Here is a 17091-nt window from a genome sequence, read left to right as displayed (position 1 = left end):
GTGAACATCTATGTCTGAATAGCGGTCGGAATAACTATCGGAATAGCTATCGGAATCTGAGGGACTCGAACTGGTTGCAGGATTCATCTCGTACGATCAGATGAAGGATTTTCGATAAGAAATAGATTATAGGATGTAGATTAGTACCCTGCAATACATAATTTACATATGCATATATAATACTAAAATCCCATAAGTTACGGAGGAATCCGGAAATTGTCAGGCAAAGTTACAGTAACAGATACGCTAAGATATGAAGTAGCAGATACGCTAAGATATGAATTTTGTCTATACTCTATTCATACAGTTAATGCAGTAAAACGTGTCTAGACTAAGAATGATAAGAAAGTGATTCTCTAAGAATGATAAGCAGGTAATTTTTGACACAAAATAATAAGCAAAACTTTTGATATGCAGACACGGTCGAAGTCCAGACTCAATAATGCATCCTAACGACTTATCAGTTAGACATACTAATGCAGACATGGTTCGATAAGACCACCGCTCTGATACCAACTGAAAGGACCCGTCCTAATCCATCTGGACGAAGTCACCAACATCTGGTTCCATTGCTATGATCGACCCCAAATAATGTCTTTACAAATGAGCAAATGCACAGCGGAATGTTTCTTTTGTACCTGAGAATAAACATGCTTTAAATTGTCAACTAAAAGGTTGGTGAGTTCATTAGTTTAACATAAATAATCATTTCATAATTTTAATAGACCACAAGATTTCATATTTCCATTTCTCATAAATATACGTCCCATGCATAGAGACAAAAATAATCATTCATATGGTGAACACCTGGTAACCGACATTAACAATATGCATATAAGAATATCCCCATCATTCCGGGATCCTCCTTCGGACATGATATAAATTTCAAAGTACTAAAGCATCCGGTACTTTGGATGGGGCTTGTTGGGCCCGATAGATCTATCTTTAGGATTCGCGTCAATTAGGGTGTCTGTTCCCTAATTCTTAGATTACCAGACTAAAAAGGGGCATATTCGGTTTAATAATCCAGCCATAGAATGTAGTTTCATTTACTTGTGTTTATTTCGTAAAACAGTTATAAAAGCAGCGCATGTATTCTCAGTCCCAAAAATATATATTGCAAAAGCATTTAAAAAGGGAGTAATGAAACTCACCTAATGTATTTTGTAGTAAAAATACATATGACGACATTAGACAACTGAACAATGTAGGGTTGGCCTCGGATTCACGAACCTATACCATTCGTATATATATATATATATATATATATATATATATATATATATATATATATATATATATATATATATATATATTAAAACATATAGTCGTAACTGAACGAATTTATTTATTATATCTTTAATTTGTATATTTAATTTGTGTGTATATATTTAAAATGGTTAATCTTCACATAGTTATAATAATATATCTATATTTATATACAAACATGATTAAATGTTATATTTAAAAATCGATAGTTGTGTTATTTATATGTATTTATGTAACTAACATTAATAGGTTTGATATATATATTTATGTGAAATTCTAATATAATTTTAGTATATACAGTATGTATATTCTATGTATAAAATGTTTATCTGTTTTAAAAAAAATCTTGGTATTAATAATGATGATATTAATAATCCTATTACTTCAAAATAATACATATTCTGTTAATAATATTTATAACAATCTTATTATTAATGTTAATCTTAATAAAATACTTTTGTTAATAATAATCATAATTGTAACTAGGGTTATGATAATAATAATAATAATGGGCAATTAATACTTGTATTAGTAATAATATTAATACTAATAACTAATATTCGTAATACTTAATAATAATAATACTAATAATAACAATAACAATAATAATCATAGTAATAATAATAATAATAATAATAATAATAATAATAATAATAATAATAATAATAATAATAATAATAATAATAATAATAATAATAATAATAATATTCATAATATTAATAATAATAAAAAAATAATGGAAATGAGAATAATAGTGTATACCCTTCTAAAAAGAAATGCTCCATACGGGACTCGAACTCGAGACCTCTCGCTAACCTGACACTCTCCTAACCGTCCCTCTGCATCTCTTTTTCTATTTTAAAAACCCCGGATTTATAATATATAACTTATTATTTCGGCCCAATTAGGAAGGCATAAGCTGAAATCTGGCCCAAAAATGCAATCAATTACTCGGCCCAATAGTTGAATAAATTGTAGTCCGTTTTTAGCAATTAGATAAGCCCATTTATGATGTGATCCATGAAATAACTTTTGTGGGTTTGGTTAGGTTTCATATTGACGGCAGTAGGAGTAGAAACAGGATCGACAACGTTTGTATCATCATCAACAAAGTATCGCGTTTATCATCATAACTATAATCACATATCATCATCAATTTGTTACTTATCCATCATCATCATTCGCGGTTTATATTATGGAATAGAAAATCACGCAACCCACTAGTCTGTTTAATCCAATCGATATATTGTCTAGCTTTTGCATAACTTCACTAAATCGACAGCATAATAATGGTAGGGTCTTCGGTTTATTATTAATTATCATGTTACAGCATTAACATGGCTTTACTCTCTTCCCCTTCACTTTTCATTACTTTATCATTCCTATAATATTTATCGTTTCTTGTTGGTTCCCAATAGCATATGACTTATTCAATTCTACCTAGGATCCTTATCTGATCAAGTAATAAAATGCTACAGCTATTATATATGTCGACATACTTATATTCCCATGTGCAGCCCACTAGTGAAAAGTTGGAGAGTGAGTATTGTTTATTTGTAATTTTTCGGCTAAAAAAAAAAATACTCACTTTATTTGTTTTGAATAAGTACAAAAGAGTTGCTGCAGCAGTAACATTATCATCTCCAGCGTTTTACTCATTGTTTTATCTATTAAACTTGCTGTAACAGAAAATATAGAAGCAGAAGCAGTGTATCACGAATTAAAGGGTGGCGATACAGCACAACGTATAACAGTTTAAAGAGGTGGTTTAGTTATACTGAAATAGCAGCTGGAATGGCAGTGTAGCAGCCAGCATGGGATCAAAAAAAATATGGGTTTAATAGTAGTAGCAACAATTCATATTAGTGGTGGTGAAGGTGGTGTTTGTTGTACGTTTCCAAGCCATATGCCTTGTACTAGCATGTATATATATATATGTATAACTTGGAGAAAGATAGAAAAAGAGATATGGAGATGGTGTAGTGATAGGTTGATGGTTGTTGTTGGTGTTTGTTTCGAATGGTGGATGATTTGGGTCGTTTCTTATTAACAAACAGAAACAGTAAAAGCCTAAATCAATTTGAATGAGTAGAATTGAAACAGGAATCGATAGTGGCAGCTTCGAATGAGTGTTCTTCGGTGAATTTACTTGATCAGAAATATAATTGGGTTTGTTATGATCGAGCAGCAAACATAACAAGCAATTTGAAGGTTCTCATCTAAGTAAAAATAAAAACGAACAGTGTATAAGTCCTATAGTTATCATGATGTTCTAACCATAAATCATGAACCAAAACAGTAACCATGTGTGTGTTGGTTAACTGAACTGAAGAAACAGGAACCAGAAGTAGTTGTGGTTTAAGGAAATGGTGTTGGGGATGTGATGGATTTTTGGTGGTGCTTTGATCGTAAAAGTGATGATTTTCGACTATGATTAAAACAGAAAAAGAAACTTTGAGCAAATGTTTTCGATGGTTTAGTTAGAAGATGAAGAGAAAAGCAGGATGTTATGGAATTTGTAGGGAATCGCATTCACATAGCAAAAGAAATAGAAGAGATATATGTTTGTGGGTTTCTTATTACTGATATGTAAAATGTAAATGTATACATATATTATTAGATAGAGATCGTTGATGGTGATTAGAAACAGAAAAAGATGTGATAGCAGTGGGTGACACTGTTTAACCTGGGAGACAAAACAAAAGGGAAAGGAAATCAAAGTAGTGGGTAATTTAGCAGTTAAACTTGATCCTAATAGATTTGGGAAACCGACTGGTAACAACATTCATACAGAAACAAAGCTTTAATAAAGTGTGATTGTGATATTAATCAAATTCAAATTATGAATTGATTTTTATAAACTATAAATAATTAATATTAATATTTAATAAATATAAATATATATACAATAATAATTCTTTTAATATTATTGATAATAATAAAAGTAATAATAATAATAATAATAATAATAATAATAATAATAATAATAATACTAATAATAATAATAATAATATTAATAAGGATAATGCTATTCATCAATAATACCGTTACTGATATTATTAATAATAATAATAATAAATTTATTGAGAAAGATAATAATAATAATAATATGATAATATTAGTAATAGCAATATTGATAATAAAAATACTAAGTTTGATAATAATGATATTGATAACTATAAGTAATAATTTTTATTAATGATAATAACAAGTTATATGTATCAAATTTCATATCTATATATTATATATATTTATATTTATATTTATATTTATATACAAATATACATATACATGTACATATTTATTTATAAACAATTGTTCGTGAATCGTCGGGAATAGTCAAATGTATATATGAACACAATTCAAGGTTTTAGAGATTCCAATATTACAGACTTTGCTTATCGTGTCGAAATCATATAAAGATTAAGTTTAAATTTGATCGGAAATTTTCGGGTCGTCACAAAACTCACTTTAGCAGCATATAAAGTCGTTCACCAAAATGTGACCGAAACTCGGATTACCAAATAACCGTAGATCTCAACCTAGAGAACATATGTTGGTCAATAAATGTTTATCAAGCTAGGTCACGTCATAGTGTATCACAATCCTAATGCTCGAGATCGACATACAAAAGTTATCCAAAGTCGTTTCAAAAAGTCAATTTTGGACAGTTGTTTAACAAAACGAGATGTACCGTATATAAGGATTCATTTACTCGTTTGGCAATATTCAAAAATCCAATTTATCAATCTTACAAACAAGTTATTTAAATATTAATTGCAGATTCAAAAGTAATTTCAATTAACGTCAATTATAATTCAGTTGATCATATCTTTTAATTCATTCATCGAAACTATTCGATATCTAAATGAAAAGTTATTGATTTTTCGCCAGCTTTCCAAAAACATGTATATCATATACCTTTTACCAGTAATATATGTATTTAATTAGTGATTCATTATAAACTGTTTAACGATGAAATTTAGTATACAAGCATGCATAAACATATATACTCGAGCACTAGACATGTATACACTATTAATATATAAAAGATAAGATATGAATGCTCACTTATCAATATTGAGATTCAATATTGCAGGAAAGTACATAGACGCAACAGAGATGATAAACACTAGGTTTGACTTGCGAACAGTACCCATAACCTCCATAGCTATAACCCATAATTTCCTTAGCTCTATCCCGCTCGAAAACATATTTTGAAAGTAACACGCTCATAACCTCGTCGTAATATTTTATGTATACATATTAATAATACCCTTACTAATACTAATACTAATACTAATACTAAATATTATTATTAATATTAATATTAATATTTATAATAATATTAATATATATATATATATATATATATATATATATATATATATATATATATATATATATATATATATATATATATATATATATATATATATATATATATATATATATATATATATATATTTATTTATTTATTTATTTATACAGAGTGCATGATGAGATGAAATGAAAATGAATTACACGAATCAGGCTTCTGGCGAATTTATAGAGTTTTGGCCACCAGACTCACCATGCGATCGCATGGGTCTTGGGCACTATACCATGTGATCGCATGGCCTCCCTCACCAGCTCACACTCCGTTGTTTTCTTGTGTGTCGACATGTTTTAATAATGCGTAAATTGAAATTTAAAATTTTAAAAAGTCGTATTTATGAAATACTTCAGGGGTATTCTATGTAACTTATAATTAATAATTTCTATCATGTCGTTTTCATGTGAATAGTAAATGAATTAATTTAAATTCAACTATTTAAGCTACACGTTGTACGTCGTGCTTTACAAATTGTACATTATTAATTTAACTTCGTTTCTTAAAAAAAAAATACAAAAATTATATCATAAAAATAAAATGACTTAATACGTAAAATTTTTAATTTGAAATAGCATCGTTTAATAGTAAATTTTTAATCATTTCGTATATAAATATTGTTCGCATGATTCCGTATATATCGAAAACTCTTATATTTATTAAAATATGTATATAATACATGTTATGACGTTCGTGAATCGTTAGACAAACAGGGTGGTCAACCGTTATATAAAAAATCATTTTCAAAAGTTTTAAAACTTGTCAAAATTTCATTGCTTATCATGTCGAAAATATTAAATCATATAGAGAATTGGTTTAAATAAGTTGAAATTTTCCGGGTTATCACAGTTATCAAATCAACCGCACACGTGGGTGGTGCAGATAGAAAGATAACAAAATTATTTTAAAATGTAGTGCTTATATTATACAAAATTGTTTGATTCAAAAATGGAAACAATTTGAATTGTCAAATCAACCGCTAAAAGTCGTAGCAGCAGGTCCTAAAAGTCGTAGCAGCAGGTCAAATTAAATTAGTAAAAAATAGCGGGAACAATAGAACCTTCCGAGGTAGAAAACCAAGAGATACATATTTCTTTTATAGTTTAATGTGTACATTTTCACAAAATAAACACATCAAACTGGAGGGATTTAATGATGCGCCCTATGGTTTGCACGCATAATAAACTCATTATAAGTCAAAAAAGATGCTCAAAGGACATAAAAATAACATCAAAGGCAAATTTAATATATAGCCATTAATCGTTTTCCGACTAGAAAAGAATTATAAGATATAAATCAGATCGTCCAACATTTTGCGTAAGCCATAAAGGCAACTTTCTACACTTAAGCCCTAAAGTAAACACGTGAGCAGCACATATGCCACGTGAGCGTAAAACACCAAGTCGGTAACGCATCATTCGCATAAGTCAACCAATGACAATGTGACGCGTCTCCCCGAACATTACGGAGGACTCATGCCTATAAATAGATCCCTTGGGTCATCAATTTACATAATCTAAGAACTTGTCGCAAAGAACACACTTCCTTTCACACAATACTTTCTCACTATAGAACTTGACTTAGCCGCGCTAGACGGACCAACTCTCAGGTTGGCTCCGCAAAATTGATTAAGCTGATCCGGGTCTGCAAGGTTCCATCCCGAAGGTAAACATCAATCGATTATCCACCTCATTATACTTGGTTCTAGACCTGTGCTACTGCGCTAGCTGGAAATAGGTCTAACACTAACTATTCCACAAGATAGTGTGAGCAAACAGGAACAGGGGTTTAAAGATGATGTATAAATCCGAATATGCATATACATAATCGCCTTAACAAGAATACGTAAATTTATTCCATCGGTTTAAAGATACTTCACCCCTGTTTTTGTCAAGTGTATATGAATGATTTTATGTTATAATAAGAGGGTGTTTGTGTCATTACTTGAAAATAAATTCATTGAAAGCATGGTTATAAATTCTGCTTTTGTACAATTGTTACAGACTAATAGTTAACAATAGCCTGCCTTTGAATAACGGGTACTTCATAAAATAAAAGCTGTACATAGTATCAGGAACAGTGCAAGTGAATCAGATTTCAACACAATCATCGTCGTTATCAGTCTCGTTATCCCAATCAAGTTCAAATGAGTTGGCCGATTTCATCAATTCTGTTAGTCCAGTTAGATCCTCCAAATATGTCGGATGATTTATGGCTTGTAGGATAAAATCCAAACCCCTTTTCTGGTACTCCTTAACCACCTGCAACTCATGAAATTGTTAAAAAATGATCATTTTTTAGCAAAAGCCATAACAAAAAGGAAATATTGACGTTTGAGATTAATTCTGTAATTATTTTGGTCAGTGTTGTAAACGGCAGCAGTCTCGGTCGACTAGTCAATTTGATGACTAGTCCGTCCTGTTTCACCCAAAGACGTCTAATTAGTCGGTCAACGCTAAAAAGCTAGTTCAAAGTCGGTCTAATGCTGTCCGAGCCGGTCAAACTCAAGGTTGGTTAAAGTTAGGTCAAAATTTTAATATCTTTTATACTCGGATTTTGTGCCCTATACATATGTTTGAAAAATTTACGTTTGATAGATATATATATATACACACACATAGTTATATATAGATATATATACACACACATAGTATGTGTGTATGTGTGTATATATATAACTAAAAGTCAACGTTAGTCATCGTCCTACTCGAGACTGACTAGCCGTTTCAAAGTTCTGACCAACTCTTATCCGTCTAGCGACTTTTCCAACGTTGATTCCAGTACAACATTGGGAAAAAAATTGTGCCAGTTCTACTATAGCTTCACAATTTGTACAGAAGATACTTACGATTGGACAACAAGCGGTGCAACTACTTGAGGAATGGCCCACGAGAATCATCTGAGAAAACTGTGAAAGGGCGCCTCGAATTTGATGCGGTAATATACCAAGAGGTTGCTCACTGCTGCCACTATCCGAAGAGTTACCAAATTCTGCTTCTGCAGATATTCTAAAAAAAAATAAAAAAAAATTGTACACCAACCAACATTAATCATATTCCAACTATAGCATATAACTGTATAGTAATCAAATAATTTTTATATTTGTAAGTTATATGCAAATGAATATATATACATATAATAAACACTAATTGGTTCAAAAGAACTGAATCATTACCCAAGAGGATGATGCAAAATCCCTACTAAGAGCTCAACTGCGAGAGCAGATGCAATAGGAGCAAGACCGGGACGTGTCACCGTACATTGCTGGTCCAAAGTACGGTTGGCTGTTGACTGCATAACTTGTTAGGTTAGCATCCAAATTATACTAACTAATACATGGTGATATTATTATAGATTAAATTTAAATCATTCATTAATTAGAGACATAATTACGCGGATAGTCCATGTAGTTTTTATTCCACTAGTAGTCCTTCAAATTAAAATTTCTTTTGAATTCTTTTTATAATTTTTTGCGTGGATGGTCCCTCCGTCAAAAATCGTTAAACTTCTCCGTCAACTAGCATCACATGCGTGTCACATGAGGGTAGTTTAGTCATTATCATGGTGAACCACAGGGACTATTCGCGTAATTATGTCTTGATTAGACTAGATTGTTTTAACTAATAGGTATATACTTATAAATACCTAAATTTGATCAACCAAACTTTGGTAACATTTCAAGTCTAAAACCAACCAATATAAATTCACAGATAGCTATTTATCGTGAAAAAAAAAAATGTTGCTTACGTCAACAGGTGCAACAACGTCATTACAAAAGTAACAACCAAGCCTCAGCTTGCTGTCACTTTGTGTCAGCGACATATTTTCAACAGTCGTCGATATCGAGCCAACAGATGCAGCTTTCGAATCAACGGGTCCACCGAAAGGACCAGCACCGTGACGCATTACCAGGAAACTATCAAACCCCAACGCTGCTGTTATTGTTAGCTGAAAATCAAAGTTCAAAAAAAGTGTAAAATACTAAATTTTAAGTTTTCTTGGTAATTGAAACAAAAATGGGGCCCGCTGGTTATTTACTATGCTAACCTTATTAGCGTTGGCACATAATAAAGTTGGAAGCCAACGACTTTCTCTTGTATCGGTCAACAAAAACACAGCATCATGAGACTCGACTAAATTGTGAAGACGTTTGCAGTCGTCAAGCACGTTTTGTTCTTCTTGACTAGGCACTGGATGACCAGGCATAGGTATAGCCATTACTATACCTTCTGCTTCCTGTAAATGAATCAATAAAACAAAAAACAGATATTTAAATCAATTTTTTTTTTTTTTTTTTTTTTTTTTTATTATTTTTTTTTTTTTGCAAAACGTGAATATTTGAAAAAGGTCATACTCTAGAAAAAGATTATTACCACTGCTGGAAAAATTCTGTTGAGACTTTTAACTGCTGCCAAGGCTTTAAAGTCACCACCATCGAGACAGTCTTCCAATGTATATAACGATTGCCTCAATGGATTTGACATGGCCACCTTACCACTATCGACTAAGGTTATTTTCCTTACACCCCAAGCCTGCATCACACATATGTGTATCATTCGCCAAAGTCAGTCAAATTTAGGTAAAAAAAATTTAAATTTTTTAAAATTAGATTTTGTGCCATATATCTATGTTTGAAGTATTTATGTTTTATGTTTGATATATATAAATAGGACAAAATTACACGGGAGGTCCCTGTGGTATGTTCGAAACTACAACCGGGGTCCAAAAGAATTTTTTTGACTTGGGGGGTCACTGTGGTATGCATTTGTTTCGCGGGGAGTCCAAAAAGCTCACTGACGTCAATTATTCTGTCAAATCTCATCATGTGCAGGGCATGTGAGGGCAAAAACGTCATTTAAGCTATTTATCTTCTCTTTGCAAAAGGATAACAGCAACATGTCTATGAACTTTTTGTGCTTATTATAAAACTCCAAAATCAAAAACCCAGAAAATTAACAAACTTTATTTTTGTCAAAAAAAAAAAAAAAAAAAAAAAAAAGCCTTTATTGCTTGCCCATTTTCACCCAGTTCACCATGTATCCACAATCATCATCAATAATCAATAAATCAATAATCAATAATCAATAATAACTTAACATAACATAACATAACATAATAATTAAAATAAAACTCCTCTTTAAAAAAAATTTAAATAAACTTCATTAAAATATAGAGAAAAGATTGCATCTTGCTTTTGCCATTTTTTGAATTCCACATTCAGTCATTCAGTCAGAGCAGTGATAGTTCATATCTGTTTCTACTAAGCTCCCTGTTATTTTCCTGCCATTATGGGGATCAATTGAAATATTGAATATGCTATTTGTGATTACGATGACGTATCAGAGAGGGAAATAAAGAACGGTCGATCCATTTGCTGCATAACGTTTAATTTAACACACGCCGTACCTTCAAGTTTATTATTATGATGGTAGCGAGCGGAGGTAAACGACGGCGCTGGTAGAAAACGAGTACGGTGGCGGAAGAGATTCACAACAGAGGTTAAAATAAAATTGACGAAAACGAAGATTCAATCACAACATAGGCTTATCAAACTGGTCCAGATCCAGATCCAGATCCATATCAAGTTTGTCACGGATGGTTGTGTTATTCCGGTGGTGGTTGTGGTTTTTATTCTCTTCAAACGTGAAACTCCGGTCATGGTGGCGACGGTGACCTCCGGTCTTCATGACGGAGTAACATTAAATGGGTATGATCAGTTTATTAACGATTAGAGTTTTAATTGTGAGATTTATGCAATTTTTTGTTTGAAGATGGTTGGAATCGAATGTGAGATGGCTGGGTTTATCGAATGTCAGGGGAAGCAATAGTCAAGGAAAGTTAAGTAGGTTGGTGAAAGAGATAAAAAGTTTAAATGACCATTGTACCCTCATGTGCACTGCATCTGGTGGCTTTTAACAGAATTATTAACGGTGTTTAGTGAATTGGACTCCCCGCGAAACAAATGCATACCACAGTGACCCCCCAAGTCAAAAAAATTATTTTGGACCCCGGTTGTAATTTCGAACATACCATAGGGACCCCCGTGTAATTTTGTCTATAAATAGGGTGAGGATCCATGGAGAACTTGTGTAGAGAGAAACTAGAGAACTCACATATTAATGTACATGCACCTACCATATGCACCTATTTTTTAAAAAAAATAAATAAATAATTTCCAGGAAAAAAAATTTCTTCTAGGAAAAAAAAAATTCCAAAATTTTTTTAATTCCACGTCAGCAGACTGACTACCACGTCAGCACAGACACGTGGCAGTCAGTCTGTGCTGACGTGGCATGCTGACGTGGAAAAATTTAAAACAAATTTCCTAATTTTTTTTTTTTTTTAAATTCTTAATTTTTTTTTCCCGAATTTTTCAAAATTTAGCCCGATTTAGAGTTTAGGGTTTAGTGTTTTGGGTTTAGTCCCTAAACCCTAAACTCTAAACCGTTCGTGTTAAAAAACTCAATCTAAACCCTAAACCCTAATTTCTAAAGGGGGATGATACTCACACACTCAATATTGATCCATACACACTTAATTGACTATTATGTCCTTACTTACAATAATGGAGGTTCAAGTCCCTAGATAAATTTAAGGATATAATTGTAAGTTTTATGATAAAAAGTGTGTATGGATCAAAAATTGGTGTGTCAGTATCACCTCCCATTTCTAAACCCTAATTTCTAAACCCTAATTTATGTTTAGGAATGATTTGATGCGATAGGACGAAAATACCCTTACTAATATGAGTGAAATAAGTGAAATAACATGGTGCTAAGAAAGGCTCGGCATGTAATGTTATATTCTCGAGTTTTTTTTCGAGCCGAAAAGAATGGAAAAGAAAGTGGATGAGAGTGTTTTACTATCTTTCTCAATCCGTTCAAATATGAGCGGAGAGTGTTCTTAACAAAAACATAATATACTATCCTTCCTAATTATCTACTATCCTTTCCTTTCCGCTTAAAATAAAAACTCGAGAATCACTATTAGTTTTTAATCCGTCTATTTCCTTTCTTTTCCATTTAAAAAAAAAAAACTCAAGAATGCAGCGTAAGTGAAATAACATGGTGCTATGGGTTCTCTCCAATGTCAAGTTCTCTCTAGATCCTTTCACTATATATATATATATATATATATATATATATATATATATATATATATATATATATATATATATATATATATATATGGGAAAGAAACGCTGTAATGTAATCAGGAGAAAGCACCCCAGTATGCTTATTTTTTTAAGATGTGACTCACCATAAGCATGCGTGCAACTTGACATCCAAGAGTCCCTGCTCCCAACAAAAGACATTTAGTACCAGACAGCATGTTCAGGTTCAAAGACGGCAATGCACGCCATCTCATTAGCTTCAGATTCAAATCCGCAGCTGATATTGCCATTCTGCATGATTTACTTGAGAGTTACTTATATTATTAAAACTACAAATTATGAACAGTCAAGTTTGCAAAAATTCACTACTCTGTGAGTACTCGTTCTGGACATTTTAAGGAGTACTCGAATGTTGGCCAAGTTTGACTTTGACCGAATGGTGACCAATTTTTATAGTAATACCGAGTTTTGACCGATTTTCGAAGTAATCCCGAGTTTTGACACATAAAAACAGAGTCTAACCACCAAATGTACCTAGTCGGATCCATGGAAGTAGATAGATTTATGCATCTGGGTACTCTCTTCCCTCTATTGAGTTCCCATCCAACAGCATTAGGCACATGTTGTCGATCTTGCCAGGCTAATTTACATTGAAAAAAAATTACACGTAACAGGAGACAATTATATTATAGATTATAGATCATAATAATTTAAACTTTTAATAAAGAGGAAAAATTGTTTTTTTTAACAAAGCGATTACCCAATTATGCCTGCTCTACCTTGTGAAGGTTGTATGAGAGCTTCACCAACAAGGGACAAGCTGAGGTCAGCAAAGCCATGGTTCTCACGATAGCACAAAAATTGCACCTTTTTAATGTTCCATCTTGCAGATATAAATGCCAGATAGTTGCGTAAAGGCCACCCAGGATTATTTGGAAGATGACATGGATCATAGAAACCAAATAGGATCTGCCAACACCATAACAAAGTTTTATTACCCAATAAAAAGAAAAAAACTATGGCCACTGAGATTTTTTGCCAGGTAATAATTGTAAGTTTTACGATACAACCCAAAGATATATTGTACAGTAAAAGCACCCATGTGTTCCATAAAAAACCGCACATTCACAATTGGAAGTAACAAAATGGGCAGGCCAGGTGAGTTGGGTAATGGGTTGGGTTGACCCGCAAACAATTTTTTTTCTTTTTTTACATGGACTTGTATATTTTTGAATTTATTATATGTGATTACAGAAGTAGAGAAACAAAATTCCAATAGATGTAGTTAGCATTAAATCACCCTTAAGGTCACAGTTGACCCGTTCGACCTGTTAGAGAACAAAGACAGCCCAATTGACCCATTTTCAGGATAACCAGTGAAACGGCTATATATATGGATATACCAGACATTCATGTGTCCTATATCTATAGAAATAAATGTGACATTACCTTATCATCTTCACGTTGACAAGCTTCAAAGTCCTTTAGTGGTCTGGTAGTAGCATGTGAATTTGAAGATATTGAAATCAAAAAGAATGGCACATCTACAAAATCATGTATTTATCAATTTTGAATACTTACTCGTTTATGCCAGCAACATATAAACATACTTCCACATATAAGATCTAAAACACTGCTCGACTTCTAAGTTAATAATAGTTATTTTTACCATTTTCATGCTCCATTTTTTTGGTCTCATGTTTTCTCATCACATCAAATACAAGGAATCCAAAGTAGATAGGATGCATATTAAATGACAACTGGTCAGAGCACATTGTTAATGGCTTCTCGATAACAACATTTATCATCAGAGAAAATAAAAAACTTGGTAGTTGAGTTCTTATCACTTTTCACTTTAAAAGATACTAATTTGACCACAAAATCAATATATTGTAGCACAACCACGCACACACACACACACACACACACACACACACACACGTTACACATGCATAGATACATTCATGTAACGCTAATCCATAACTAAACTAACAGAATAGCACAAAAGTCCGAAAAATCTATATACCTGCTGTTAAACTTGACGTGCGCCACTCATTACAACATGACAACACTGATTCAGTCTGTGTGCCATGAAAGTACAACGATACAAAATTAAGAAAAAGAAACAAAAAAACATTGACATAAAGTATAAATTAATCTACTAGTCAAACCTCATCTGGTGTAAACCATTTAGACGCTGGCTTTAAATCAACCAATGTTGCAGGTGGGTCAAGAACCAGAGCCGGGAAAGCAAACCAATAATAAAAGTTAAATTTCTTAAGGTCTGCAAATGATATAAGAAGGAACCTCAAAAGCACCGAACCGTCTTCCTCTGCCTTTCCCAATCGGATATCGTCCCAAATCTAGTATTCAAAGTTTTTATATCATATGCATATAAGTAACTATAAAACTAATTCGAGTTTTAAAGAAAGGTAATGGTGTCCTTAACCATACCTTCTTTGCTTCAGCCTTTAATAAACCTTGTTTATCAAGGGCGTGAAAACCTTCCAACGTATTTGTGTTGTACAAAGTGCCAGGAACGGAACATTTGTTTCTGTTACCCCTGCTGGTTTCGATCGATGGTTCATCGTTTGGTTCGGTTGGTAAGGAATCGGTAAGAAGAGTTAGATGACTTGATACTTGAGAATTTGAGCAAGGTGCATAAAAACCTATAAGGATATATTGTCAATACATTCAGATTAGTAACCAATAATCACGGTGTCTCTAATTCTATAAACTAAATTGTCTCGAATCCTAAATTTGCCAAATATTAGAAGAATAAATGTTACAGAAATAAACCTGTTATCGAAATTGGTGACTCGTCTATTTTTAACTTGTTGAGTTTTAAAGAAGATAACCCATGCCAAAAACCCTCATCCACAGAACTCTGAAACGGTGCAAATTGCAAAACAGGCTCGTTCTTGTTACCAGCCATATTTGCAGATCACAATTTACGAACAATTGCGTCTTACTCCAGCTATAAATTCTAATCTTCTATGTAAAACTTCATACAGTAAGTAATACAAGTAAGTAAGTAAATTTTGTCATAACCAACAAACCAGAGTACAACTTAAAACCTATTTTCAGTAACAATGCATTACACAATTGTATCTTATGCACATAACCTGATCAACATTGATAAAGTGCAACTTTTAGACACTTAAAAGCATTAAAACAAAATTTACTGTAGAAATCTAATGTGAATCAATCAATCAATACAATATATAATATCAAAGAATCAACTTTCAATGAACAATTAAACATACTACCCTACATCGGAGCTAAGGTTAGGACTTCCTTTACGGTGATAAAAGTTAAAGTTTACTAATAACCAAAGATTGAAGGTTATACCTGATTCTTCTGATACTCGTATGAGACGATTTTAAATTTTTTATATAATCGAAGAGATTCTTGAAATATTTGATAAAGATTATTATTATTATTATTATTATTATGAACTATATATATATATATGAAACGTGATTTAGAGATGACTTCAACAAGTCATGTTAACTTTTGACTTTTTAAAGTCATATTTAGGGCCATTGTTCTCCAAAGATATAATTTAATTTAGGAACTCTTTTTTATTTTTTATTTTTTCATATGGGGCAGATTTAAGCTCTAATTCTGGTCCACTCATTCATTTATTTCATTTCGTTTTCTTTTTATTTCTCACTTTTCTCTCAAAACATAAATTCCTCAAATCATTAAAAAGGGATTTTGGAAATGAGGAAGCGGGATTCGATCGAGAGCGTAAGAGGCAACCTTGTTCTCCTCGTTCTTAGCTACAATTTGATACTAGCGGTAAGCTCTAACTCCAAATTTCGTTTTCGTGTTCATCATATAAATTTAGGGCTTTTGATTGTGAGTTCATAAATGGAACCCAACTAGTTGTTAATGAAGATGATAACTAGGATTCGGGTTTATAAGTGATGAGGGCGGGTTTTGGGTTTGGTGAGAGAGTTTAAACATGTAAGGCTTGCATAGAGTGAATAATCACTAGTATTAGTGATTATTGAAGTAGTGGAAACCATTTGTGTACATTTGGTTGACTAATTTTGAATATAGTCAAAATTAGGGTTTGTTGGTGATTTCGGTTCGATTGTTGTTTGTGTAAGGTTTATAAACTTAAATTTAGTTAAGTTAAAGTATAAACTTGAGTTAATGGCGTTTTGGAGTCAAAACTAGCAAATGTGAGAATTTGGCTTTGTTAAGGGTCAAAATGGGATTTGGGCGATTATGCGGACTAGTGTGTGTTTAATGGCTATATGTGGTGTCTTTGGGTATTTCAGGAACGCGGGAACTAGTCTCGTTAGTTTTGGACCTTCGGGTAGCG

At 32.2% G+C, this 17091-nt stretch overlaps 1 protein-coding gene across 1 annotated transcript; it reads right to left on the bottom strand.

The window, feature by feature from the left end:
• Positions 1–7557: 7557 nt before the first annotated feature.
• On the bottom strand, positions 7558–16195 carry LOC139852162 (ubiquitin-like modifier-activating enzyme atg7). The gene is made up of 15 exons (XM_071841387.1): positions 16107–16195; positions 15555–15759; positions 15210–15424; positions 14927–15118; positions 14782–14836; positions 14205–14299; positions 13535–13724; positions 13290–13395; positions 12902–13046; positions 10015–10173; positions 9689–9877; positions 9389–9589; positions 8817–8932; positions 8490–8649; positions 7558–7902 (listed from the first exon to the last, which is right to left on the bottom strand). The coding sequence occupies exons 2-15, from the start codon at positions 15688–15690 to the stop codon at positions 7732–7734; spliced, it is 2130 nt and encodes a 709-aa protein (XP_071697488.1). The 5' UTR covers positions 15691–15759; positions 16107–16195; the 3' UTR covers positions 7558–7731.
• Positions 16196–17091: the final 896 nt, after the last annotated feature.

Source organism: Rutidosis leptorrhynchoides, chromosome 6 (assembly GCF_046630445.1).
Source record: "Rutidosis leptorrhynchoides isolate AG116_Rl617_1_P2 chromosome 6, CSIRO_AGI_Rlap_v1, whole genome shotgun sequence".
Lineage (NCBI taxonomy): Eukaryota > Viridiplantae > Streptophyta > Magnoliopsida > Asterales > Asteraceae > Rutidosis > Rutidosis leptorrhynchoides.
The sequence above is the reverse complement of the archived record's forward strand: the minus strand, read 5'-3'. Positions and strand labels throughout refer to the sequence as shown.

Excerpts from the sequence above, each read along its gene's own strand:
- LOC139852162 (XM_071841387.1), bottom strand. The coding sequence starts at position 15,690 with ATGGCTGGTAACAAGAACGAGCCTGTTTTGCAATTTGCACCGTTTCAG. Across the intron at positions 14,837-14,926 it reads AATGGTTTACACCAGATGAG|ACTGAATCAGTGTTGTCATG; the intron begins GTTTGACTAGTA and ends CATGGCACACAG. Across the intron at positions 9,590-9,688 it reads TATGTGCCAACGCTAATAAG|CTAACAATAACAGCAGCGTT; the intron begins GTTAGCATAGTA and ends TTTGATTTTCAG.